We start from the raw sequence: 27,742 nt of genomic DNA, 5'->3' as shown, positions 1-27,742 counted from the left end.
CTGCAGATTTTCAAGGTTACAGGATTTCTATGGGGGAACGACCGTTTGCTCAGATGAAGTCCAAAGGGTACTTTGGATTGTTGTTGCTTTAAATTTGTAAGGTCTGTACCTTACTTTGTTAAGCAATGTGTGATAACATGTGTTGTAAACTACGCTATACAAATAAAATTGAATTGATTTGAAAAGCTAAGGTACAACATGTCCCTCGCAGATTTGCCTCATTGAGAAGTGGTCAGTGGACTGAAATGTGAATGAAACACCAGAGTCACTTTAAATGACATTATTAAAGGAAGCTTTATTTCAACTGCAAGAAAATCTAAAAAGACATTTTAAAATATTGCACATAGAGAACATGTTTACTGGGTTTTACACATCTCCTCTTGTTTAGGAGACTGAGGCCACCACTCCTCCTTTTTGTTTGCACCCATAGCTGCATCTGCAACACACAAGACATTTATGAGACAAATGAAAACTCAAGTAACACTTGAACCTAAAACCATTAATCTGACTTCATAAAAGGTGTTCAGGTTCCCTGTGCAGTTCTTGACCTCCAGTAGCACTGTGGATCTCCACATTGTTTATCTCATGTGTGTCAAAGCTGGTGATGTGATACATGGTCCTCCCAGTGGTGTCACATTATTCTACTTATATACAGGGGGCAGTAACATGCAAAGATCTGCAGCAATATGCCAACAAAACCAGAGGAGACCTCAAGCGAGTAACCAAGATGCAAGCCAATTTCAACTCCTTATCTATATATCAATATATATAAATGGGTTGAACAAAATACATTTTACCCTGTTTTAGAGTAATTTTCCAGCATTTTTATTTTAAGTCAACAGCACCACAGCCAGCGTTAAAACAGCTGAACTTGCTCAGTCTCAGTAAAACGTCAACATTAAAACCTTCATGAAGGCAGTTGATCACTGCATTAGTTTTAGCTGCGTACTGAAAACTGAGCGTGGTGTCTCATAATGTTGACCTATCTAATGATAGCTTGGTTTTAAATTAAAAACTAATTTTAAATCCAGTATACTTTTCCAGTGGCGGCTGGTTAATACAGGGCGCAGGGGATCAGCAAGTCATATGTTTTGCCTTTGACCAGGTGGGAGGTGCAACAAAATGAGAAAGTGGGTCATATTGGTGCTGCCAGCGAAAAAGTTGGTCTGGAGCACTGAATAGTGTTTTTTTTTTTTTTTCATTATTTATGTTGTGTGTTTTGAGTTTGTACAGATCCCGTAAATACTGGTAAAAGTTTTATGAATGGTTTTGAAATTTAGTTCTGGTAAGTCTTGATAATGTTAAATTAGATTATGATTAGAATATCCTCCAAAGGTAGACAATTTGCATTCTTGTAAATAGTTGTGCCTGATGCTTTTCATAATCAAATTTCAGATTTTTTATTTATTTATTTATTTTTTTAAAAAAGGTCACTTGCAGACTGCGCCCCCCCGCCAAAAATTTTCACCAGCCACCACCTGCTTTTATCCTATACCACTACTTACTGATTTTTTTTGTAACTTCATGTGGTAAATGAGAATCCATATTGCGAGTTTTCATGTTTCAAGAAACAGTCAGTCTGTACAAAATCCTGGTATTTAAATGAAAGCTCAATTAGTGGAAAAAAAAAAAGGGGGGGGGTTGATAATTAATTAATCAGTTGAGGGAGGTGGTGCTTCGGTGCCGATTCATGTTTTAAGGCTCAGAGAAGATTTGTGAAATCCCATCAACCCGTGCTTCTGTTAGTAAGCCCTTTGTGATACACAGACATAACAGCTGTTACCCTCTTCTGCATCTGCTGGGTCAGGAACATAGGAAACCTCTGGCAAAACAAACAGTCCATGTGCTTATGACACTAAGAAACTTTAGAGGAGAGGGGCAGTTATGCTACAGTAAAACACAGTTCAACTTTAGGTGCAGCTTACCTGGAATGGTTCCAAGGCTGGAATTATCGAAGAACTGCTTGGGGCAGGTTCTGGACAGCAGCTCTGAGCTTCCACCCATGTCAAAGAATCCGCTTTTAGGAGAGTCGAGCAGAGAGACCTTTGGGGAGTCCAGCAGCTTTCTGGGAGACTCCAACACCTTCCTGGGAGAGTCCAGGATCTTCTTGGGAGTAACCAGAAACTTTTTAGGAGAGCTGAAGACATTGGAGGAGTCTGACGTCATGGGAAATGCTCTCTTGGTGGGAGTGCAGGGGGATGAAGGTTTGTCCACCTCAGCTTTGCTCTTCACCTTCAGCTTGATGGCTCTGCTCTTCCACTTGTTGATCTCTGCGTGCTGACTGGACACCAAGCTGGTGAGACGATGGAGACAGAGGTCAGAGCAGGATTAACGGACGCAGCATGCCACGAGAACTGTCCGAACGCCAAAGCCCATCAACCTGTTAATGTCTTTTTTTTTCTTTTTTAAATCAACCGTTTTGTGTCACAAGGTCGTAACTAAATCTGATGAGGTTTGTGCTGACCTGACAGATCTGAATGATTTGTGTGTTATCAGAGTGAGCAATTTTCAAATTGTCTTTACTTCAATGAAGATCATATGACTCTTACTCATGAAAACCAGCTAATTTCAAAGGGTTCACATCCATTTTCTTGCCAAAGTTGAAATAAAACACAGAATCTTGAATCCGTTACCTCTCCAGCTCGATGATTTTCAGTCTAAGCTCTTTGACTTCCTCCTCCAGCTTTATCTTCTCCAGCTGGATGCTGCTCTTGATCACCAAACCTCTGGGGTTGGTCAGTCTTGCATGAAGCTCTTTACCCTGCAGGACTGATTTCAGCATAAAAATATTAGTTTTATTCTCTATCTGAACATTTTCCTGTTTAAAATGGGTGACAAGTCCACTTTCAAGCAGCATTAATGGACAAACATCCCTCCAGCTGTCGGATATCACCTCAAAACTGCCTTTAACTTACCTTTTCTGGGTTGATTTGCTCTTTTAATATTTATTACTTCTGATCACTTAAGCGTTCATCTTAATAGATGTTTATGTTATTCATTATGCTTTTGATGTTGCTTACCTTAAACAAGATGTCGAAGCTTTAAACTCTGCTATGATGACATCTATACCAGTATATTTAAAATCATAGTTGCTAAATTTGGATTCAGTTAATGATTGCTGTCAGTTTTAAACTAATATATTCTGATTGATTTGTGATTTTAAGATTTTATGTCTCATAAATGGTTATTTAGCTCACATATCATGTACTATGAAATGATGGTGAGATTTGTGCTTGATATTGACATACTCCATCATGCCTGCTGAACTATAATTTTATGATTACCTCATTATCTGAGCTGTATATCCTCCCTACTTGTACAGATATTTTTATAGATAAATCAGCTGCTGTTTTGAGATATATCCTGAGCCAAAGCCTACACTGTGCTTAGAAATCCAATTATATATAACTGAACTTTATAAATACTTTGTCGTATTTGTTAATTTGACTAATTAAAGGTTCATTTTTTTCTTCTATTTTTTGATCTGAGTCCTTAATCTACATTTAGTCTTACTTATGCTCCCTTTGTTTCCGCTTGGTTTCTTATTGTGTCCATAGGTTCTTGTCCTTTTTTCTCTCTGAGGTCAAGATTATAAAAATATGGGGAAAATGTGACATAATATTTTCTTGTAATCTGATTCCAATATAAAAATCGATATCATAATCCTGCACTAAACCTGAACTCCAACAACTCAGTGTTACCCCCCGACAATAACCACTTTACACAAATATATATACACAATTTGATAAGATTAAAAAGCAAAAAAACACATGTACACAGCTGTCTTACATGATTCTTCTCCTTGCTGTTGTGATCTCCTTAAAGTCTCCTTCAGCTTCCTCAGTGAGTTTTCTTTTTCATTCAACAGTGTGGTCATCCTCTTGATCCTGAGAGGGACAGAACTCTGGTCAGAATATCTGGTCACGAAATTGATAAAATAATCCTCGTTGCATTTTTCCGACCCACAGAAAGAAAAGAAAAAAAAAAACAGGACAGCTAGGGAGGCTACTCTTCAAGTTTATTCTGCCATATAACTGAACCAGACTCTCAGTAGGCCTCATTTCATTTCTAACATGATCACCTCTGGCCAACACATTTTTGAAAGCTTGAAAACCACAGAAGAATAAACTGTGTTGGAATGAATCTGAAGGGCTCTTACTTTTGTTGGTGCTCAACTGATGCTGAACTGAGCTTCACCTCCATTTTCACCAGTTTGGCCTCAAGTTTTTCCATTTCGACTTCAGTGGGTGATGCTTTTTTCTGAACGAGAAAAAGACATAGAAGAAGAAAAAGAATAGAAAAATACTTTATTTATCCCAGTCTGGGAAATTCCTGAGCTGTTGAGCCAAAATTGTAACTTTTTAAAAACAAACAGAAAAAAAAACAGCTGTAGATCAGCGCTGTCAGCTCTAACACTCTGTTACAATGGTATTAAAATGAAATCTTTAGACAAACCTCAGACTCCCGTAATTTGCTTTTAAGGGTTTGTATTGTGCTTTCTGTCTCCTCCACTATGGCACGGCTGTCCTGTAGTTCAGTCTGCAGGAGCTGGGTAGCTTGTTTATGGGTGGACACCCTGTTGTTGGCTTTGATCTGAGCATCTTCCAGCTGCTCATTTTTTGCATGCAGAGTCTAAAAAACAACATAATATGTCACCATTTGCTAATGGGAAGGTTTCTCAGCTAGCCCACAGCCAACTCAACTGCTATAGACGAGGATGGGTTTGTGATGGAAACCAAAGCTAGTGACGTGTACTAGGTAAGCTACATTTTCCCAGTTCTCAGGACTTTCTGACTTCCCTACTTTCACTGTAGATCTAGGACACGAGCCTATGGGTACCAACTGAAGACGTACCGTACAAAAACACAAAGCACATTTGTTTAGAAGCACTATGGGGCAGTTCCAGCAGCAGATTAATCCACATTTGGTGCTCTGCATTTCTTGTATCTGGTCTGTGAGATTACGTCCAAATAAACTACAGTGTATATGCTAATGTTAATGTAAGAAACATGTTGCCCAGTGCTCACTGATGATTTTTAAATTGGTTTTGAACAGCAACAAAATTCAAAAAGAGATATCGGTGCTGTAGAAGAAAGCACTTCTGAGACAAAGACAAATATGAAACATAAATGGCAGACATACTTTGACTTCGTCTTCTGCTTGCTGCAGCAGCAGAACAAGTTGCTGGTTGTCCTTCAGCAAGGAGAGCTCTGTTTTCAGATGAGTTCCCTCCAGTGCCTGCAGCAGAGTGGAACTTTTGCTTTTCTCCTCTCTCATCTGAGAATCAGTCTGAGCCTCCAGCTGCTTCAGCTCTTCAAACAGACTGTTCTGCTCATCATTGATTCCCTACAAGAGGTAGGTGGAAAGAAAAGATTGAAGAGACAAGAACAATGCATTAAATATATTATGGAAAACAATGACAATTTGCTGTAAATGTGGTTTAAATCCTATTGACAAAACACAGCAAAAAATCTTGACCTTTAGACACAAGAGGAAAATATTTAATTCCCTTTTATATCTTTAGAGTCAGACAGATCCTGCTACCCAACAGAGAAAACAGAACATCCTTGGGGGAGGTAATTAGAGAATCCTGCGTTAATTACTACCTGCAGAAGCATCTTCCAGCTTTGTGTCACTGCAGATCTGCGGTCCAGCTCTTGGTTCAGGATGTCGTCCAGCCCGCTGAAGCTAACTGGCTGGTTGGTCATCAGTGTCTGCAGCTGCTCCTTGAACTTCTCTCTCTCCTGGATCTCAGCTGTCCGCTTACTGAGGTGGGAAGCCATGTTGGCCCCGAGCTTCTCCAAAATGCTGGTCATTTTCTATAAACCCAGTACAGTCATCATAAAGTTTCAATACAGTGGTGATGGAGAGATGCATCTATACTGAGAAATATAATCACAAAAAATCCAGTCATTATAAATAATGTTAACACCAACAGGCCTAAGGTCTATTTGAGTGCAGAACATTATCAGTAATTTCCCAGACTGGGATAAATAAAGTATTTTTCTATTCTATCTTAAATTTCAAAAAAAAAAGAAAAAAAAGAAAAAAGGGCTGTTGCAATAGCAACTACAAGTTGCTACTGCTATTCTTTTGAGTTCCATTTTTGTGGCAATATTACACTTTGACATAGTGTCACTGTAACAAAATATACTAAATTATGCGTTCCTGTCTGTAATGTATCAGTGATTCTAAAGTTTAAATTTGCTATCATTTAATTAAGTGTGGTGCAAGTTCTGAAAAGCCTTTATGGACATTTACTTTCGAACATCGTAGATGATAACCACTAGTAAGTAGAAGTTTAAGTGGCACTCAATGATAGCAGTGTGCTGAGGAATAGGTTTGTGACGTGAATACAGTTATAATAGATTATTTTTGCCTCTTTTCCACTCTCAGAACACGACTGTCTACCGCAGACTATATTCTTTATTTTAAATTGATTAAAATTCTTACAAATGATTAATCAGATTATAGAGTAGCACAATAAAAAATGTACACTCCACACAAATATTCATCTTGTCTAAATGGGTCTTTAAAGAGAACTCGCCCGCAGGTAAAGCTGCCTCTTGTCCAGCAGCTCAGGCAGCCTGTGTTCCCGTAGCGTGTGGTCCTCGTCTTTCACAGAGTAGGTGGGCGCCTGTGCTCTGCACAGCAGCATGTCCTGCACCTGCCTCTCCTCAAACACGGCCAAATCTTTATTCACTAATTCCTCAAACATTTTCCTGTAGCCCTGTGCTCGCACATATAGTTGCTCCTGGGGAAGCAAAGAGAAGGAGTTTTAAGGTAAATATTAATGAAAATGAATACGGAATAACATTTAAAAAGGAAAAAAAAAAGACTGATATTTACTTGAGTTTTTATTAGACTCTGGACAGTTGCCAGTCCCTGCTGACGGACAGCAGCATACGTATGCATGGTGGGTCTTGGCAGAGAAGTCAGGGAAGACTTCAGGTAACACTGCACTCCCAGGGCTTTGTCCAGGGCTGCAAAGTTATACTTACAAGTGTCGATAAAGTGCTGGAATTTTCCAAAGGACTCCTACAATGAAACAAATTCACTGGTATCAGAGCAAGAAAGAAAGAAAGAAAGAAAGAAAATTTGGTATTACCTGTAGTTGTTCAGTGGAGTTCTGCAGCCGTGATGACATCGTCTCCTTGACTTCACTGGTGCTTTGCTCTGAGGCGCTGAACTGCTCTTTGAGGGCCGCGATGGTTGCGTTTGCTTTACTGAGCAGCTGAAAGAAAAAAGCAAAATAAAACTTCTAACATATTCATCGTCATGCAGATGATAGTCTTTTATACAGTTTGCTTGTTCTTTTCTGCAGAAGCTTTAATTTCTTTTGAATACTGATAAAACAGAATGTGTTTTATTCTAAATAACTCATAAACTCTCTTACATCTTCAAAAAATAAACTGAAGTTATCTGGGCTAGTAAATATTTGGCAATTTTTTTTGACTGCAGTTTGACCTCACAGGAACAACCAGCTCAATATCTATAGGCAAAACAGATTTCTTCTACATCAGAATACGAACGCAGGATTTCACAGGATGGCAAATCATTGTGTCTGTACTTGACTGTGGAGATGATGCAGTCTGATTTAAAGCACCTTTTAAATACTTTACCACAGGAGATAAAAATCATGTAGTGAGGTGTTGATTACTATGAACAAGTCGTAAACTACATACTCATTTTTTTCAAATAAATGTCTCACTGAAGCTGCATCAGTTGTATTTCTTTCCAAACCTAAAACTCATAAACAAAGCAAATCTGAGAACTGGTTCAGTCTTGGCATCTCACCAGTAGTGAAGACTGAACTTAGAGAGACTGCCTTCCCATGACTTAACATTATATAGCTGCAATACATTACAATCATTTTAAAATTAAGCAACTTAATTCAGTGGATAAATTTTGACTGCTGATTGTAGATTTGTTCTTTTTTGAGTTTTTCTCTGACAAGATGATGAAAAACAAGAGGCTCTAAAGCACACATTCACAAACCTGCTGTGAGGCGTCTGCTTCAGCGTTGGCATGAGCTTGTCTCTCCCTGTACATTTGCATTTGTCCCTCGAGCTGCTGCACCTGAAGAAATGAACAGAGACAGTGACAGGTCATTGTGAACGGGCATCGCAGAAAAGAGTAATGCTAACAGGCACGATCTCTCTCTTTGATGATTATTTACATAAAACAGACTGTCATGGTCAAGTTGAGTATTTAACTGAACTACATAAGTTTGAAGTCATAGCATCTATTTATAAGCATTTGCTTTTAATAGGCATCTGACAGGGTTTTGAAGCATAACTGTTTAACGTTGAGCTTTTGTCTATTTTTTTTTTATCAGCTATGATAACAGGGAGGTGTCCAGGCAACCACCCCAAAACAATCTGACACATAAAATACCATAAAACCCATGAGTCGTTTTTACACTTTGGTTTTTGTACAGATTAATCAAACAAGATATAATGTAATGAATTAGTAACCTTTCATAGACCTACTTCTTGTTGCAGCTTCACTTCCCGTTCTTCGCTCTCAGACTGATGCAACACGATCAACTGCTCCTGCTGGTTCAGCTTTGTCTGGATGGCTGAGATCTGTAGTTGGATGAGAGTATAATTTATTTTTTAACTGACATATTAAAGTGCTTTGACAAGTTAGTCTTCTCAGAATATAAATTGCTTCAAAATGCATAAATAAATCACAAGGGCACCATCTCCGTTCTCTCCTCCAGCAGTGCACTGAGCTGCTTCTTCTCCTCCTTCAGTCCCTCCAGAATCTCTTGCAGCTGATCTCTCTCCTCAGTGAGAGACGTCACTCTGCACAGCAGCTTCTCCGTCTCCTCTGTGGAGGTCTGACAGTTGGATTCCTTCTCAGAAAGCAGGCTGTCTCTCTCCGCTTTAATGATCTGCAGTTTCTCCGTTAACATTCTCATCTGTGAGGAAGGGTAGGAGGTACATAGATCATTCAAGTGTCTGTTTTAAAGTTGCAGCTTTAAACCAAATAAAATCAAAAAATTGTATTCCGACTTCTATTGTGTATACAACATTGTGCGTGTCACAAACCTCAGTCTGCAGTGATTCCATCTTGTCCTCTAGCTCTGCTCTTAGCTGCTTCTTCTCCTGCTCCAGCCCCTCCAGAATCTCCTGCAGCTGATCTCTCTCCTCAGTGAGAGACGTTACTTTGCACAGTAGCTGCGCCATCTCCTCTGTGGAGGTCTGATGGCTGGTGTGCTGCTCAGAGAGAAGACGGTTTCTCTCAGCCTCAGCGCTCTCCAGTTTCACAGCCAGATTGCTTATCTGCAAAGAAAAGAGAAGTTAAACGGCTCATCCTGCTCTAGAAACTGATTTTTACACAATGGAATTCACTAAAGTGAGATATAAGACACAAACCTGCTGTTCCAAAGAGGCCTCTTTCTCCTGATTTAATTTCTCCAGATCAGAGTTCAGGTTCTTCTGCTGATGCAGCTCCTCTTGGACTGACTTCAGAAGCTCTTGTGTTGAAGACAGCTAGAAAACAACATGCAAGTCAAACATACAAACATGTCACCAGGAGCAGATAAAACAGAAAAAAAGAATAAATAAATAAAATTACAATGCATTAAAAACTAAAATATGTAACAGTGGAAATGAACTGAACATTCTCAAAACCCACTCAAACTAAACATCCCTTACAAGGACCACATTTCTCACCACATTCATGTTCTCCTGCAGATCATCCTCCATCTGTTTCTTGTGTTCAATAACAGTCTGCAGGGAGGTATTCAGCTGTGCAGTCTGTTGAAGCAGATATGGACTCATTAATTTGTTTCAGTTTGACCACAGCATGCATTTTAAAACTTAAAACAGAAAGTTTTCTGTGTATTTCACCAGATGTCCAAAAGGCATCTCATGGACGGGCTACAAGCATAGTTCTATTTAAAATACACATCTTTTGATTTATAAGGTCCAACTGAAGGAATGACACATTTTAATCCCCCTTGGGGATTTTATCAAAAAGAAAAATGGTATCACTAATACAAGGTCAGCCATCAGGGGTGACTGAAGTACAATTTAGAAAGTCCTCCTTTGCACAGCATGTATTATCTATTAAAGGTTGCGCAAACTGGAATATTTTACCTATAGCTGTCAGAGAAAGCACCACCTATATCAGTTTTAAAAGACAATGTAAGACATGGCTGATCAACAATCAAGTGTGTGAACATTGAGAAAATCAGGCACTTTAATTGCATGCAGTTTAGGACCTGAAAAGTACTTTAAAGACACAGTAGCACTTTAGGGTAGGTACAACTCAGTCTGATTCAATCTTATCGCCACTGTCTGTGTTGATTTTAGTAATTAATTATTTTCTTTCTTTCTCTCCCCCCCGCTCTTTTATACGTTTGTATCCACGTGTGTTTCTCTTTTATGTGTGTGGGACACTGGATGGAAATTAGCCTTGTGCTAAATCCGGCGTATTAACTGCAACCTGAGATTGTATGTACATTAACATGCACTGTCCCGTCTAAATAAACAAAATAAATAAATAAAATTAAATATTAAACTGGTACTGCAGCATCACTGTCAGTATAGGGAGAAAAGGCATTGGTGCAGTTCTACTAAAAATAAAAAAAAAAGTCAAAATAATTTACAGTGGGAGCCTTAACATTGTTAAAAAGGGTGATTTGTTCCTCCTCGTCTCTGTGAGTCTCTGGATTTTGGTTTAAAAATGCTTTATTGCAATTTGTTATTCAATATGTACATCTATGCAATCAATGTCAATTTACAGAAGTAAAGCAATCCTACACAAACCTCAGTCTGTAGTGATTCCATTTTGTCCTCCAGCCTTGCGCTGAGCTGCTTCTTCTCAAGTCTCAGTCCCTCCAGAATCTCCTGCAGCTGATCTCTCTCCTCACTGAGAGACATCACTCTGCACAGCAGCTTCTCCATCTCCTCTGCAGAGGTCTTAGTGTTGGTTTCCTTCTCAGACAGCAGACTGTCTCTCTCTGCTTGCACACTCTCAAACTCCTCCGTCAGCCTCTGAATCTGAAGAAACAACCAACAATGGACACAAATGTAATTTTAAATAGCAAACATAATGTGAATATGATTATCTGCGTTTGAATAAGCTTGCTTCAAGTTTTCACAAATCTGGCCAAAAATCAACATGTGTTGAGATGGTGATGAAATAATTCAAATGTCAGCATTAAGTAGCAGGTTTATTCTGTGTATCCTCTATGTATAAAAATGCCATCCTGCCTGGTCTTTAAGCTCCTGTAAGTGGTGAATATTCTCTGTATCATTCCCACTGCTTGCTCTGCTCTCCAGCTCTGCCTTTAGACTTCTCAGCATGGTGATCTCCTCCTGTAGGGCTCCGATCTTCTCCTGAGACACTCTCAGCTCCTCCTGGTTCTCGATCATCTGAAAGTTATATTACCAGCACAGAGGTATACCAGTGAAGGTCTTTCCAAAGTCATTAAAAAGGAGTGTGCAATAGCAGGGTCAACAGTCTACCATCAATAATTAAGTAGATCTGGGAAATAACATGCTATACTAGAACATATAAGTGGAACAATTTTGCAAATAAAACTTTAATGAGTAGTAATTGAAAGGTTGAAAAAAAAACTCACCAGTTCTATATTTTCTTGAAGGTCAGACTTCAACTGGGCGACCTCCTCTTTAGTCCTCTCCAGATGCTCCTCCAGCTGTTGGATCTAAAACACAATGCAAATGTACTTTTATACCTTAGTTGCTCAGTGTAGGGAAAAAAAATAACAGAAAATGCAATTTCTTTTTTTTTTATTTGCTTCAAGCGTGTTCGCCAATGTTAGGAAAACGTAAAGAAAAAGTAAAATTAAAACAACATTAAAACAACACAAAGAAGAGTAAGAAAATGATCAAACCTGCAGAAGTCGTTGAGCTTCCTGCTCTTCTTTCAGTGACTGTGGTTCAGAACTGAGCTGCTGTTGCTCCTGCAGCTCACACTGCATCTGAATGGCAGAGAGAGAACACATGACACAAAGTGAGCTCAGTTTGTTAGGAATGAAGGCTTTCCTGGGCCTTTTTAAAATTGTGACAATGAAAATACACAAATTTGTCCATTTACCAGATTCCTGGAATTTTGTAAAATAAATAAAGTTTGATTTAAAAAAAAATAGAACTGTGGAAAAAATAAATACAAACTGTATTTAAGGTTTTGATGTTTGATTTTGTCGTATTTAATTGGAATGGTAGCATAATCATAAGGTTATTGTTGAGCTTAACATGAACATGTCCTTTTGCAATTCATATGTATTCTGTTGATTGCCACTTTGGCCTTACAGCTCTGGTTTACGCTGGAAACCTTAAATCTACCAGAGATGTGTTAGATAATTCCTTAATCATAATGTTAATTCACGTCATTGTAAAATATCTAAAGCTGACAAAGAATGTCTATTTAGATTCAGGGTTTTATGGGGAAAAATATGTTTCTATTTTCCAACCAAATGTACTGAATAAAGCATAATAATTATTAATCAATTATTAATAAATGATTATAATTATTAATAAATAATTGAATTTCCCTTCTGGGATAAATAAAGTATTTTTCATTCATTTCATTTCATTCATAATTTCAGTTTTCGTACTGCTATGAAAAACATAGATTTTACAATTCACACTTTTAAAGCAAGAGCATGCCCAGAATTATTTTAAATTTTATTTAACAAAAAAGAAGAAAGGAAAAAAGGAAAGACTCAATTTCCCTGATTCATCATGAAACTCTTACACGGGTTTGCAGTTCCTCCAGATGTGCACTCATATGACTTGGAGGCCCATCCAGTTTGGATGTCTGTGCAGTCTCCAGCTGTTTGATCTGTTCTTTCTGCTTGTGATTCTTCTCCAGGACTGCCCTCAGTTCCTCTTGATTCTCAATCATCTGTGTGACAAAAATGTATTTGCTTTATGGCTATAACATGCAAGACACAATAACAGCAAAGGCCGGTCACAGCTGGCCGAATTGAAAGTATTTAAAAAAGTTGCACTGGGAAGGGCAGTTACATGGTAACTCACCATCTCCACATTCTCCTGCAGATCCAGCTTGAGTTGGTCTCTCTCTGCAGTGAGAGAAGCCACAGAAGAGAGCAGCTTTTCCACCTCGTCTGGAGAGCTCTGAGCACCGGCTATTTTGAGAGTCTCTTTCTCATCTCGCTCACACTGTAGCTCCTGTGTTAGTCTCAGCATCTGTTAATACAGTTAGATTTCCATTAAAGTACTGACGATGAAAGATTCATTTTAGAAAAAGGAAACAAACAAGCTTAAGCACTATCACACTCACATGTTCACACATATCAGACTCTTTCTGTTCATGAAGTTGAATCAGATCAGAGTACTTCTGCTTTTGCTCTTGGAGTTCATTTTGAAGAGACTCGAGAAGAATTTCTGTCATATTAGCCTTAAAAACAAGGGAACAGCTCATTTAACTTGGAAAAACACACAACAAAATCGCTGGAGAAGAAGTGAAAGAGAGAAAGAAGAGAAGAAAGAAGAGATGTGAGAAGTAAGAAGATGGCCACATTTTAAAATATGTGGACAAAGAGTGTGTGAGAAACAACCAAAAATGTTTGTATTAAGTTCTATTAAGAGAGAATGAAACCATTGTCTGGTGACATCAATGAATGTTTAAGTGGTATTCACAGATTTTTGTTGTTAATTTATAATGTACACAAAGCAGAGCAGTCAGTCACCTTCTCCTCATGGTCCTGCAGGTTCATCCTGATCTCGTCTCTCTCTGCAGTCAGAGATGTTACAGTAGAAAGCAGCTTCTCCGTCTCCTCTGAAGAGGTCTCAACACCAGAACTCTGCTCAGACAGGAGAGCGTCTTTCTCAACTTGAATACGCTGAAGCTCTTCATTCAGCTGGTTCAGCTGGTGAGACACAAACAAAAAAGAGAAAAGTTCTATTTATACTATTACTTAATATATATTTTGTCCGAGTCTTACAAGTGACAATCTTCACAAGAAATGGCTCTCGAGGGATCATAAAATGAAGTCACATTTAATTTAGCAAATAATGACAATTAGCATTTTATCAAATAATTTAGTCATCATTTTGTCACTGTAAAAATGTTAACAGTGTCCTGAAGCTAAGGCAATGTGAGGAAATTGCCTATTTTAATTAACTAAAAGTCCAAAATACAAATACATGCAGAATCTACCGTCATATAAGACTAAGAAGCAGCAAACTCTCACAAATGATAAGTTGTAGCTGAGGTATGTTTGATCATTTCTCTTTAAAAATGACTGACAATTATCAGAATGGTTGCTGATTATCCCTCTGTCCATAGACTAATGCTGCAGCTCTAATGCAGTAACAGTAAGTATTGTCAATGACATACTTGTTCTTGAAGTTCTTTGTTGATCTCTTCCTCTGTGGTTCTGGAAACCTCACTGTCAGCAAACTTCTCCTCCAAATCCTTTATCAGTTGCTGCATCTCGTTCAGTTTTCCTTCCAGTGATACTCTGAGCTGGTTGCTCTCTTCAAGCTAAAGTAAAAAATATTATGAAGAGTTCTTGTAAATTCAGTGGTAACTAATCCAACGCTACAGCGGTATGCGCTTTATTGTTGGCATGGCTCCACACTGCTGGACTGGATGCAGCAGTCCTGATGTGGGCTTAATGAACATTTAATCAAAATATTCGCAAAATAGTAATAGTAAATAGCAATGTGGGTAACTGCGATATTCAGACCACAAGAGCTGTATTTTTTGGTGAAAGATAAAATGTGTCATAATACGCCATCATGAATTAAGTAATATGATGCTACGTTAATGCCCTGGCAATGTCAAAAATTGACTATTCAGATGCTACAACTAAACAAATGAAAAAACGAATACAAATTCTGATCTAAATATCACTATTATTAACAAAAATTCTGCCAGCTCTTATCATTATCTGGTGAGCTCTGGATGTGATACACAGACTGATAAGCTCTACAAATATATTACTCATGTCACATAGTCATTATTAACCTTATTAGATATTCTGTAAAAGATGCTATAGGCACACTAAAAAGGGTTTTAAAGAGTGCCGGTCCTGACCTCTCTGAGGCGCTAAGCAAAATTCTGCTACGGGAGTTCCCTATCGGACTAGTGAGCTATGTAAACCAATTGTCATTGCACACACACAACACATTAGCGCTCCCACGACAATCCCTCCTCCTTCAAAGCAGTTTGCACCATCTATCAGTCTAAGAAAAAGTACATAACAAGAAAGCTCACTCAAGCCCATTCAGCCAAGCTCCCCCAGATTCCTTTCATCTGATCAAATACGAGGAAGAGAAGAGAAGAAGCACAACCTAGCACTTGAGAAACAACATTTTCTCCACTATTTTTGCTTAAAAGATAGAGACAGTTAACTACTTAACACATAACTGTCAATCAATTTTCTTTCAGAAGGACCAACAATGTCAACTTTTATCTTAATGGAAGATGAATGGTCAATCAGGATCAAGCTTCAACTAACAGCAGCAACATCAATCCGAACTCCATAATTTCAATGTTAAGAAAGTAGTACAGAATCATGATCATAGAGAATCCATATTTTTTTAGTCTACCTTCAAGCTTCTCTCTTCCATTGAGACCACAAGCTGACTCCTCTCAACTTCAGATTGCTCCAGGTCTGAGCGAACTGAATCCAGCTGCTGTGTTACTTCAGCACACTGATGGTTCAGCTCAGTCTCTCTCAGTGCAGCGGCGCTAAGATCTTCTTGATATTTCAGAACCTCATCCTGAGACATCTGCAAGGAGTTTCTAAGCTGCAGAGCCTCCTCCTGACATTGATCTTGAAGTGAGAGCAGGTTGTTCTTCTGAGTTTTAACAGCATGCAGCTCCTCAGTCAACTCACACACCTGAGACAAAACAGAAGAAAATCACACCATTAGTAGCATATTAGGCCCTTCTCTATCTGATGCCATCCTTAAAGGATGTTTGGAGGACTCACCTGCTTCATCAAGCTGTCCACCTGATCAGGAAGAGTCTTAAATGAAGCGAGTTCTTCCAGCTGAGCTCTGAGAGCTTCCTCTGCTTCATGAGACGCTGTCAGCTCTTTATTCAGACTGGTCACTGTTCTCTCAAGCTCCACACTGTCTATCAGATCTAGTAAAAAAGAGAGCATCTTAAAATTCTTTGATTTTTACAGGCTGAATGTCTTACCTCAAAAAGCTGACTTGCATTACACAAACACCTAAAGTTTAAACCTACGTTTAGGGACTTTGCCATCCAGCAGAGTGGTGAGCTTGGTGTTTTCGTCAAACGCAACATTCAGCTCTTTTTGGAGATCTGTCTGCATCTTTTTGTAGCGTGACTTCTCCGTTTCAAGTTGAAAACGCAAGCTGTTCACCTCAGCTTTCATCCTTTCATGATTGTCGGTCAGGGTCACCTAGAGGGGAGATCATAACAAACAAAAGAAGTTATTGATATTGGCCTTGCGATTACTAGTCCACATATAATACAAAGACAATAAATATGGAAACACAGAGTTCCTAAAGGCAGACCATAAACTTAGCATATATTAGCATTTCAGTGACTTAAAACTAATTTTGGTGTGCATCAAACGACCACACCAAGAAAACCTGAAGAGGAATTATGTGTCTGCTTCCAGTCTACCTAGTCCGGATCATTTGAGGTTAGAACCACCAAAGGACTGTGCAACAGTCTATGTGATTTTAGTAAGAATTCAAAAGCTAAACTGCTCATAAATTTATGAATATTTTAAGAATGTCTTACTACCATGATAACCAGTATGTGTCAGTCTAATGGATGCAGGGATTTACTGTGACAGTAAAAACTGGGCTGAAAAAGAAAAACGTTATAATAAAAAAAAAAAATTGAAATTCAGGCATCCCCAAATATAAATGTTCTTTTTGTTGTGTACAGTACTTCCCATTACTTTACATCTGTATGAAAAGTGCAGTACGAATAAAGTCTGATTTACTGATTAACTGTTTAGCAAAAGCAGACATTATACAGTCTGTTTTCAGTATCAGTCACCAATATTCTAGGGAACTCTTTATGATGCCAAAGAAAACAAGACAGCACCAAGTTAAAAGTGATGTGTAGTAACTGACCAGAATACACTGTTGTATAAATTTTTTCAATGTGATGCCATGTAGAGCTGATTATGGAGGACAACACTCACTTGAAGTATATAGTCAGTTTACATCACATCCCATTTACCCTTCTTAGTGTGTATGTTATAAATCAGTGTGAACACAAACTCTACTAGAACTATGAAATAATCTTTTTTTCTTTGAGCCAAAGTAACTGAACTACAGAAGTGGAAGTGACCTTTGCTTCAACATTTTTAATAAACTGATATTTCTTTTACATTCTATACCAAAGTGGAGGCTATGGCCAACGGTGCTATGAAAGTTGTCACATCATTGTTCAGTTATTGTATGTTTCACAGATTTATGGTTAATGTCTCAGTCTCAAAGCCCCTGGTCACTGCATATCTTTTATACAACAAACAATACAGACAATAAATCAGACAAAGCACTCCATTGCTATTGGCCCAGACACTTAGTTTAACCAAAAAGTAAAACCACTCACGATATTTTCACTTTGAAACATATTTTCAGATTGCAAAAATAATAATCACACTTACATTCGTCTCCTCCAGAGCAATTTTTTGACTGCGGAGCAGAGCCCATTCCTTCTTTGTGTCTCTGCTGAGTCCCTCTGCATCATCCAGAGAGCGACGAAGCTTCGCCACCTCCTGCACCAAGTCTTTACCATTCTGCAAAGAGGAAACATGATACAAGTTATCGGCATAATGACTTGATTATTAAAAAGATGATTACTAGGGATGTAAATTAAGGATGTTTCAAGGTTTGTCATGTTCTCACATTGCCATTGCACTTCATCATAAATTCGTTGTAGTTGCATCCAGTGTAGTAATGTGACTTCTATTCTTTCACTATGAATAATTATACACACAATGTAAACACTGTACAAACTACTTCTGCAACACTGAACTTAAACACATGCAATTTAAAAAAAAAAAAATGTGTGTCAGTAATATAATTAATCTTTAAAAGATACATTAGACAACACTTTACATATAAGCTTTCCCGAAACTACTCTATTCTGTTAATAATTTGTGGTTCTGTTTGTAAATACACTACAGTACCCATATTTTTTCATTAATTAAAGTTATACAATAACATTTCCACTTTGAATTCAGTCAGTCAAAAGTTATTGTAAATCTGAAAGCTTAGAAATGCTATACTGTAGACATTTTGACCAAAAAACACTCACTATAGCCTCCTTCAGAGTCATCATTTGGGCATTTAGTTTAGTGCTACACACAACCAGCCTGAAAACATCTGTCCATCTCTGCTAAAAGTTTGTTTACAGACTGGCTTCATGTTGCACCTTTAGGATTTTTACAAGTAATATGACAACTTGTCAAAAACATGGTTGAATAACACATACCATATTCTGAAGTTCTTCTGCAAATTCAGTTTTGTTCTTCAGCTGTTCAGACATCAATTCTAATTTGTTCTAATAAAAGAGAGATTCAAAAAAAAAAATGTAAACACAAGCAAAACTGCTGCAGTTCTCAGGTCTAACAATTTCAGTATCTCAACATTGGTTCAGTGATGTCCACTTAAAATATCAAAACTTAAGTAATAAAATTATAAAAGGTCAGAACTTAGACAAATGAAATGACTAGGTAGATTTAACTCAGGTGATGTATATTTAATGTGGACTGTAACTGTTACTTTAGTCACACAAAACAAGCTCCTTTTCAGATTAACCTGAGGAAAAACTTTTTTTTAGCATGTCATCTTACCTGAAGTTCCATGCACTGGAGTTCAGAGGCTTTGATAGCTTTTTTCAAGCTGGATATTTCATTTTGCAATTCGTTCTGCAAAATCACACAAACAAAATAAATGCAGTGTAAATAAATCAATAAACAAAAATACAAACTAGGAAAGACAAAATTTTGTAATGGGAAACTTTACCTCACTCTCCCTCCTGATCTCCTCCTCCAGAGATTTGAACTCATCCATCTCCCTCTTCTCCTCCAGTTCCTGAGACAAAGCAGCTTTCTCCTTCTCCAGAGTTTCAGTCTGCTCTATGAACATCCCCAGCTCCTGTTTCAGATAGTCTCGCTCAACAGTCACCATGTCCTATGAACATAAAACATTGCATCACTTTTAGCAACAGTAAGCATTACTATGTGAAACATATGACACTAGTATTTTCCCATCTTGAATAAATGTTGATGTAATTCTAAATGTAGAACGTTGACTGGGATGTTGCTGTGTTTTGTGTAATAACTATGTTAAAGTCACTTGAACAGGCTTTTTCAGATATAAATTGGAAGTTTGGAATCGCTGTACATTTGAGCAATTTATAATGAACTGATCTGATTGCCTCGTGAAATATGGTTGTTTCTCGAACTGGTCTGACTAGATTAAGCCGTGCTAGGATGTGTTTGACCAACAACTTGTCTGGTAAATAGTGAACCCACATCACAGTTGAGACCCTCATCTAGCATTACCTTCTCTGAAGCCAAAGTTTCACACAGCTGGATGGTCTCCGCAAACTCTTCTCTCATCTGGAAAACAAGATATTAAGACTAATCCTGAAACCAGCTAAGATAAAACAGAAAACATAACTGTGGATTTCTTCTAACACTTGGAAGATGCAGAGCATGTACCTGTATTTTAAAAAGAGAGCATACCTGTCCATCTGTTTCAGTCTGAGATTGGCTTTGTTCTTCCGGCTGTCTCTCCAAGTCTGCTACTCTGAACTCCAACATCTCCACCTTCTCCATGGCTTCCAGCTTCTGCTGAGTTTCAGTTTCCAGCTGCAGCTCAAGCTCAGCTGCCCTTTGTTCTGCTGTGTGCATTTTCTCCAAAGTCTCCTGTTTCTGGTGAGCCTCTGTTTCAAGTTGTAGCTGCAGTTCTGTCACTTGGCAATCTAACGTTTCCACCTTTGCAATGGCCTCCTCTTTCTGCTGACTCTCCATTTCCAGCTGCATCTCCAGGTTGGACACTTTCCCTGCAAGCTCATGCATCTGATCAGGAGACACAAAGTCTCTGGGACTAGAGAAAGATAAACATAGATTTGACAAGTGTGAGAAAGAGCAGGGTATATTTTCACATGCACTGGTCTTGGGTTTACATTTAAGTTGGACAATACATTATCAATATACAGCTGAGAATATAGACACAGCTACACACTATAATGGCAAACCAAGAAAAAAAATGAATGTACTGTTCTGGAGCTTGGGAGGATGCAGACTGTTACTATGAGATGAATGTTTGCTACAGATTAAAGGCCAGATTTGTGCCCAGGTCTAAATATATTAGTCAGTGTCTCACACTAATCTGTTAGTGGTATAATCCATATAGTTAGAATTTTTGTGTGTGTATAGCATTAGGTTTTGCAGTGTTAGCGAAAAGTATATATATAGTCCTTCTCTACGCCATGAATGGAACAAGTTGCAATTCATGTTTTAGGTTCTGTTGTGGGACAGAAAACAGACATGTGAAAAAAGGGTCAAATAAAGACTTTCTTTTTTGTAAAAATGCTAAAATGTGGATAATTACCAAAGGTCCTTTTCTCAGATTTGATATGGCACACAATTCTGCAATATGCAGGAAGACCATACATCATAACCAACAAATGAGCGCTGAATAAGTGAATTGTGGATGATGAAAGATACCCCACAGGCATGTTTGAAAATATGTGTTTCTAATATGTTTTTTTTCCCTTTAAAAAAAAATAAAAAAATCAAGAAAACAAGGTCTAATTCATGATATACGTGTCATACATCATATACTCCTGGGGCATTAATTCAGTGACAACAATTATATCTGCTCAAACATTTACCTGTCTCCAAAGCTTCGAACTGTCACAGAGCTCGGACTTATCTCCATTTCATCTGACGGCTCATCAGGAATCCCCCAGTGAGAGTCAAAGTCCTCATCATCTGTTAGAATACAGCATGCATTAAACCACAGTTAGAGCACAGTTCCTGCATTAAATGGAAATTACAATTAGAATTCCAACTTGCAGTTGGCATATGCATATATTTTTTTCCGTTACCTTCACCCAGCTCCATCAAACAGGAGTCTGCTTTCCTCTTCCAAGCCCCATGTTCTGCAAAGCTGAGGTCCGACGAGCCATCGCCACAGGTAGATGGACGGGCAAGTCTGAGCACTTTTCCTCCCCAAGTAACCCTACGTTTACGCATCTTACAACAGAACAGGACTCATTATTACTATGATAACAAAGACAAAGCCCAAACTAGAGTTTTATTACAATCATGATTACCTTTTGTACAGGGACCAGGTTTGAGCTGGTCACAAGCAGTTTGGTCAGGTTTCTAATCCTGTCCTCTTGTTCTCTCTGGAGCTGATCCTTTTCTTGGAGAAGCTGGGAGAGAACCTCCTTCTCTGTTGCTGTGGTCTTTGTGACTGAGGAAACCTGTAGATCATGCACAGGTCAGTGTGTAGAAAGTGCTGCTGTGATGAAACTTGAAGAGACAGGCCAAACAGAACATGACTAAAGACAAAAACAGGTGGTACTTGCCTCGTGAAGGCGTCGCTTGAGGTCTACAATTTCATTGCGATACCTTTTGAGCAGAGCCCCATCGTCTGACACCTCCGTCACATGAGGGTCATTTTTCATTTTCTTTGCTGTGCTGGCAAACTAACAGAAAGAAACAAGCATGTTATGAATCACCATTTAACTCTGATTTCTCGGTTTCTTTTTTGCTCTGATAGTGCGTGTTTTTAATTCTAACAACTTTCAGCCCACACATCTATCCGCAAAGCTGTGGCGTTTCATTTTATATGTGCAAATGTTATAAAAATGTACCATACTATTTAGTAGTATGTAAATAATAATGGTGATGATACTGAGGGTCATAATGCAGAGGTACTATTAGTAAAAGGTCAACAAGACTGATATCTGCATATTCCACCTACTTGCAAAGTGCTGAGTGTCTCATCTAGAGTAGCAGCTGTGATGGTGCAGATGATGACAGTTTTAGCATTTCCACCCAAAGAGTTCTGTAGGATACGGGTCAGCTTGCTGTCTCTGTAGTTTGTGAAACCCCTGAAGAAAGAAAAGAATATTTAACAAATTATGGCACCAGGAATTTAGCAATAAACACATTGAAAAGAGCTGTCTATACTGATTTTTTAAAACCGTTGTATTTTTTTCTTCTTGTTATTTTTTCCCCTGCATGTACACAAATTTTTACTCGAATATGAGCCAACTGGAGATCCAAATGTTTTGTCTGTGGCTCCATATTGTCTGGAGTAATTTCAAATGAACAAATAATCAATCTTTTCTTTATCTTTGTCATGCTAAGAAGCTGGGCTGCAGGGTGGCACAGTTGGTAGCACTGTTGCCTCGCAGCAAGAAGGTTGCCGGTTCGCGTCCCGGTGGGGGCACCGGAATCTTTCTGCATGGAGTTTGCATGTTCTCCCCGTGCAGCGTGGGTTCTCTCTGGGTTCGCCGGCTTCCTCCCACAAGGTCCAAAAACATGTTGAGGTTAATTGGTGATTCTAAATTGTCCGTAGGTGTGAATGTGAGTGTGCTTGGTTGTCTGTCTCTAAGTGATGCCCTGCGATAGACTGGCGACCTGTCCAGGGTGTCCCCTGCCTTTGCCCTGAGTCAGCTGGGATAGGCTCCAGCCCCCCCACGACCCTCATGAGGATGAAGCGGTGTATAGATAATGGATGGATGGATGCTAAGAAGCTGTACTTTTGGCATTTGTTTGGAACTTGTTGTTCTTAATTGACTGGATTCTCTATATTATAATTGAGAGTGAGAATTTAAAGGTTTAAATGCATTAACACAAATGGAAAAGTCATTGCAATAAATATTTGCATTGGATGTCCATTGTTTACTCACTTCTGGTTTTCATCAGTGAGTTTCTTGATCACTTGAGCCAGTGTGAACAGACTGCGATTGATATTGCAACCTTCTTTGAAACGTGCACCTGCGATATCAAAAAAGGATGAATTACTGTAAACTGAGTCGACTCTGTAGTGTAGACTCAGTAAATGCATCTCATGTGGCTTTAATAAATAAGCTAAAACAGACTGTCCATTTAATTGCACTTACCTTCTGCTCCTGTTTGACTTGCTCTCTCAGATCCAGCGAGATCAACCAAGTTCTGAAGACAAAGCAAAATTGCTTGTAACTTAATAATTACAACAATGCAAACAGTGACACAAACAACAAGATCGAAACCAAAGTTAACATAAAATTGAAAAACAAGTCTATAATAAAAGGACCTTGCTTACCAAGTGAGACACAATGATGGCTCCATCAGCATTTTCACCAGTTACTGGGTCGCTCTTTTCCCTGCTCTCTAGGATCTAAAGAAAACATAACTGTAAAATATCCTGATTTCCCGAGAGTCCTAAGTGAGTGACGTTATGTTGCTTACCATGCGGAAAATTGTATGTGAGCGGCTGCTCCTCTGGTTCATTTTTGTCTTTCCATAGTGGCGGTTTTCTAGAGAGGAAAGTTGTGCAGAAAAGACATTGCTTATAATATACAGTCGTAGTGCATAGCGTGTAAGCATCCTTCTAATAAATATTCTCAGATCTTACTTTCTCCTTTCCGAATCCAAGCCAGGGCTTGTGCAGGAGATGTAACAAGCTCTTCAGTCAGATCAGCCACATAGATGTTTTTCTAGACAGTAAATATCAACAACTACTACAATGATCATGTAAAACAGCAAAATATGTTTAGCAATTATTTTTGGCCATTCAGTGCTTCCAGACTTTAAAATGTTACGAAGGAGGGCTTTCCATCTTTAGGTTGCCCCTTAAAATCCTACTTGAGTTGAGTTACTCAAACTTTAAGTTTTAAAAGTAATAGATGAGTAGTTTTTAGTTGTAATTAACTTGCTAATGTTGAAAATAAACCTGCAAATATCTGATTGAGAATATGCCACTAAATCTCACACTTCTAAACAGCCCACTAACATTGATTGTCTCTCGTATTTCCAGGGGTTTTCTCTTCCAGCTGTCAACAAGCAGATCGGTCACGGTCTCATTGTAGATTTCCATGTAGGACACCCTGAGAAGAAACTCCTTCTTTGGATACTTGTAGCAAAAGAGAAGCAGTTGTTTAGAAAAACCATGTGACTAAACAACAAAATCCAGCATATTTCAAACATGTGACAAAGTTATTACAGTTTTAATGGTTTGGAAGACGTCATCAACAGCCAGAGGTATCACTCCAGGGATATGGTCACTCCCCATCATGGTAAAAGTCTTTCCAGATGAAGTTTGCCCATAAGCAAATATAGTTCCTGTGAAACACACAACATATATAGAAACAAAAGAAGAATGCTGCAACTACAGTGAGTGGGATGAAACAACATGTTTATACAAAAATAGATCTCACTGTGTGCTCTTTCCATTACATACCATTGTATCCTTCAACTGTGGAAACAACCAGAGGCTTTGCAATATTCTGGTAGAGCTGATTAGTTGTTTCTTCGGCAGTGAACACTCTGTCTGTGAACAACAGATGAATAAAGTGAACGCACAGCACATTTCAATTAATGACTCTATATTGAGTATCTGGAAAGAAAACAAAATATGGTCATCCTGTACATGCATACCAAAACTAAAACTCTTGGTGGAATTTCCTTCATCAATCTGATGAATTGATTTCTTATCAGTTTTCCAAAACAGCTGGACAGGCTCTGCATTCTCTGATGCAGCATTTTTCTCCCTGCAGAAAGAGACACGTGTTAGATAATAATTGAAAACATTACAAGACTTTCTGGATAACAACTTCAAGCAACAGGTTTGACACTGCTCTGTGGGAATACATTTGTGAATGACTTCTTAAAACATCCCTGACAATTTTACGAGCACCAGCTTGAACAAAACTTAGCAGGATAATCCTGGATTTCTTTTGTCAACAGTATCAAAACTAATATGTAGTCAAAAATCTCCAGCATAAGTAAGTGAGCTGTATGACAGATTGAGGCCTTGATACTCAAATGCAGTTTGAAAGGAAAGCAACATTTTACTAGAGGTATATACAACAACAACAAAAAAGGATTTTTTAGATATCAGACCTGTGTATATCAGTGCACAAGGTACACATTCCTATGTACATTTGCCAAACCACATATTTAGTTCTCATCCGCCAAATCTTTTCTATTTGAAATCTGAGGCCATTTATGCCATTCTGGCAGCACTGTGATAAGGATGGCAATGTCTTTGGGTTGCAAGCAGACTGAAATTCTAGCTAGGATTTTAGACTTGTTGAAACAGCAGGATAATTATAAAATAACTGTACAATACAAAACAGATAAACACATACAGTAGAGCCCGAAAGTTTGAAACAACATGAAAAATCTGTCAAATTACTATGTAAACCTAGATAAAAATTTTAAGAATCTGAACACATTTCAAAACAAAAGGGCCACACATTCACACTCTTCGTCCAATCAGATGAACCGCCAGCTAGCTACTCTGAGAATAATTGGTGTCAGTTTGGATATTTGCGTGCAATTTGCTTAATAAGACATTATCAAAATGATTTAGGAGAGCTTTTTATTGAGTGGGCATAGGGTATTCAATGGGGTCTAAGTCTTCAGTGTTCCTGTTAAAGCAGAAACACATAGGAACTGGATGATTGATACACCTTAATGCAGGGGTCTCGAACTCCGGTCCTCGAGGGCCGCAATCCTGCAAGTTTTAGATGTTTCCTTCTTCCAACACACCTGATTCAAATGATCAGCTCATCATCAAGCTCTGCAGAAGCCTGATAACGATCCTGATCATTTGAATCAGGTGTGTTGGAAGAGGGAAACATCTAAAACATGCAGGATTGCGGCCCTCGAGGACCGCAGTTCGACACCCCTGGTATAGAACAACGATATCACAGACTGTCCTCATACTGTGCAGGCCCTCTCATGGCAAACAAGAGCAATCAGTTTGTCAGTTAGAAATATAATAACAACTACAACAATTATGCAGTATTTGGAAACGTGTGAATATTCATACGTTTGTTGTGACCATGAGGATGAAGTGTCTACAAAAACATCAGTCAGGCTTTGTATATTTTTTAACGACAACGGTTAAGTGTCATTCAAATGCAATGTTTGCTAACAGCAACAGTAGGAGCTTTTTTAAATAGAGTACAAAAAACTACATTTAAACATGTTACACACCAATTAACTTTTATTTGTTTAACGTTTGAAACAACGACTAAGAACAAACGTTTCTTTCGCAATGTTACACGTTAGCTAGCATTAGCTTTAGCTAACACAATTCTTAATTGGAAACCAGTTAACTGTTAGCTAAAAACTTACCTCGCAACAAGTGGACGGACGCGAACGCAAACTTTAACAGCCGACTCTTCTGTCATTTTCTTGACGATATTCTCCCACCAAACATAAAACCTCTATACGCCTAACCAGCCTCGAGCGCACTCGCGACTCCCCTCACTGTTTCAAATTCTGCTACTTGTATTTGATTGGTGGACGTCATCGGGCGGACGGATCCATATGTGCCGGGGGGGGGGGGGACATCGAATTACGTTTAAATTGCGGTTGTGCTTTTAAAAAATCTATCTCGAAAAATATTTAATGTCACCCATTTGAGTATGAGACTGAATTAGCGAGATATATGTTGTTTAGTGTTAAAATTCAGCATTTAAATATCAAATTAATATGGTCGCACCCCAACCTGGAACGAAAGTATGCGACGGGCCTGAGTGGCGTCATCAAACCGCATTTTTGTTGTTGAGCACAGGTTTTGCAAAGAAACATCAATTCAGTGTTCACATTTTTTTAATGTGACACAACTAAACTCCAAGACTTTCTTTGGGGATTTCATCAGATTCTTCTTTTTTCATGCAGTAAATCGTATTTAGTTGGCCAAAATATCTGGAACCATACACGTACCCTCACTTACTTCAGGTCCTGTCACGTTTAATTTTTTTCAGATCAGCTGTATATAAAACTGTCTAACGCTAATAGTTTATGTCAAGTCTTCCTTATTTATATAACCCATTTAAAGCAACAGCCACTGAGCCTAACCGCTTTCCTGTAGAAGAATACGATGGCAATTGCAAGTTAATTCAAGACCCTGCAGTGTTATCTATGGTAGGAAATTACCATAGTAATTTAATTATTAAAGATTAAAACCCTTCAGAAATCTGCATGAAAACATTGCATGACGATAACAATTATAATTTTTTTGTTGTTGTTGCTATGGCGCTGTGAGAGTGGCAGCCAGTTGCAGCAGCTCCTACCTACTTTCTGTGTTTTTGGCTATTTACTTTGGTTTTTCTTCTGTCTTTTTTAATACACTCCTGATCAAAATCTTAAGACCAGTTTAAAAAATTGCATGAATTTGCATTTTGCACTGTTGGATCTCAGGAAGGATCTAAGTAGAGCTTCAAAATGCAAAAAGAAGAAATGGAAACAAGAGACCAAACATTGTGAGCAGGCAATTTATTGAAAACAACAATTTAAGTCAAATAGGCTGTTCATCAGCTGATCAAAAGTTTAAGACCACAGCTCAAAAAAACCCCAAAACCTCCTAAAACAGAAATTGAAGTGTCAAACCCGACTCAGTCATGAGTAGCTCCACCATTATTGTTGGTATGTTCTTGTATATCAAAGGGGGGCCCAGCAGAGAAAGTTTGGGAACCACTGGTCTATGGTGTGGTGACGCACAGGCAGAGACAATAATACCTGACTGCAGCCCGTGCTGTCCCCGAAGCC

The 27,742-nt window shown here is 38.5% G+C and overlaps 1 protein-coding gene across 1 annotated transcript; it reads right to left on the bottom strand.

Annotated features, from left to right (window-relative positions):
* Positions 1–275: 275 nt before the first annotated feature.
* Positions 276–26,454, bottom strand: cenpe (centromere protein E). The gene is made up of 50 exons (XM_008277232.1): positions 26,324–26,454; positions 24,617–24,729; positions 24,420–24,509; positions 24,183–24,301; positions 23,973–24,092; positions 23,595–23,676; positions 23,429–23,496; positions 23,283–23,357; positions 23,101–23,152; positions 22,888–22,975; positions 21,954–22,083; positions 21,556–21,675; positions 21,298–21,450; positions 21,070–21,217; positions 20,854–20,953; positions 19,700–20,063; positions 19,517–19,573; positions 18,975–19,142; positions 18,803–18,877; positions 18,442–18,510; positions 17,612–17,743; positions 16,207–16,384; positions 15,947–16,101; positions 15,561–15,854; positions 14,344–14,490; positions 13,694–13,873; positions 13,285–13,401; positions 13,020–13,190; positions 12,736–12,885; positions 11,873–11,959; positions 11,600–11,683; positions 11,229–11,390; positions 10,782–11,015; positions 9,684–9,767; positions 9,384–9,500; positions 9,057–9,290; positions 8,705–8,926; positions 8,493–8,588; positions 7,999–8,079; positions 7,109–7,234; positions 6,850–7,038; positions 6,548–6,754; positions 5,607–5,819; positions 5,143–5,346; positions 4,456–4,632; positions 4,160–4,260; positions 3,790–3,887; positions 2,634–2,769; positions 1,926–2,293; positions 276–436 (listed from the first exon to the last, which is right to left on the bottom strand). The coding sequence occupies exons 1-50, from the start codon at positions 26,377–26,379 to the stop codon at positions 357–359; spliced, it is 7,071 nt and encodes a 2,356-aa protein (XP_008275454.1). The 5' UTR covers positions 26,380–26,454; the 3' UTR covers positions 276–356.
* Positions 26,455–27,742: the final 1,288 nt, after the last annotated feature.

Source organism: Stegastes partitus, unplaced genomic scaffold, assembly GCF_000690725.1.
Source record: "Stegastes partitus isolate 25-593 unplaced genomic scaffold, Stegastes_partitus-1.0.2 Scaffold92, whole genome shotgun sequence".
Lineage (NCBI taxonomy): Eukaryota > Metazoa > Chordata > Actinopteri > Pomacentridae > Stegastes > Stegastes partitus.
Note: the sequence above shows the minus strand (reverse complement) of the source record. Positions and strands in the feature narration are given on the sequence as shown.

Bases quoted from the DNA above. Each gene is read 5' to 3' on its own strand.
- cenpe (XM_008277232.1), bottom strand. From the start codon at position 26,379: ATGACAGAAGAGTCGGCTGTTAAAGTTTGCGTTCGCGTCCGTCCACTT. The intron at 18,878-18,974 runs GTAAAGTTTCCC...GTGATTTTGCAG, and splicing joins AGATCAGGAGGGAGAGTGAG to AACGAATTGCAAAATGAAAT. The intron at 15,855-15,946 runs GTGAGTCCTCCA...GTTTTGTCTCAG, and splicing joins TGGACAGCTTGATGAAGCAG to GTGTGTGAGTTGACTGAGGA.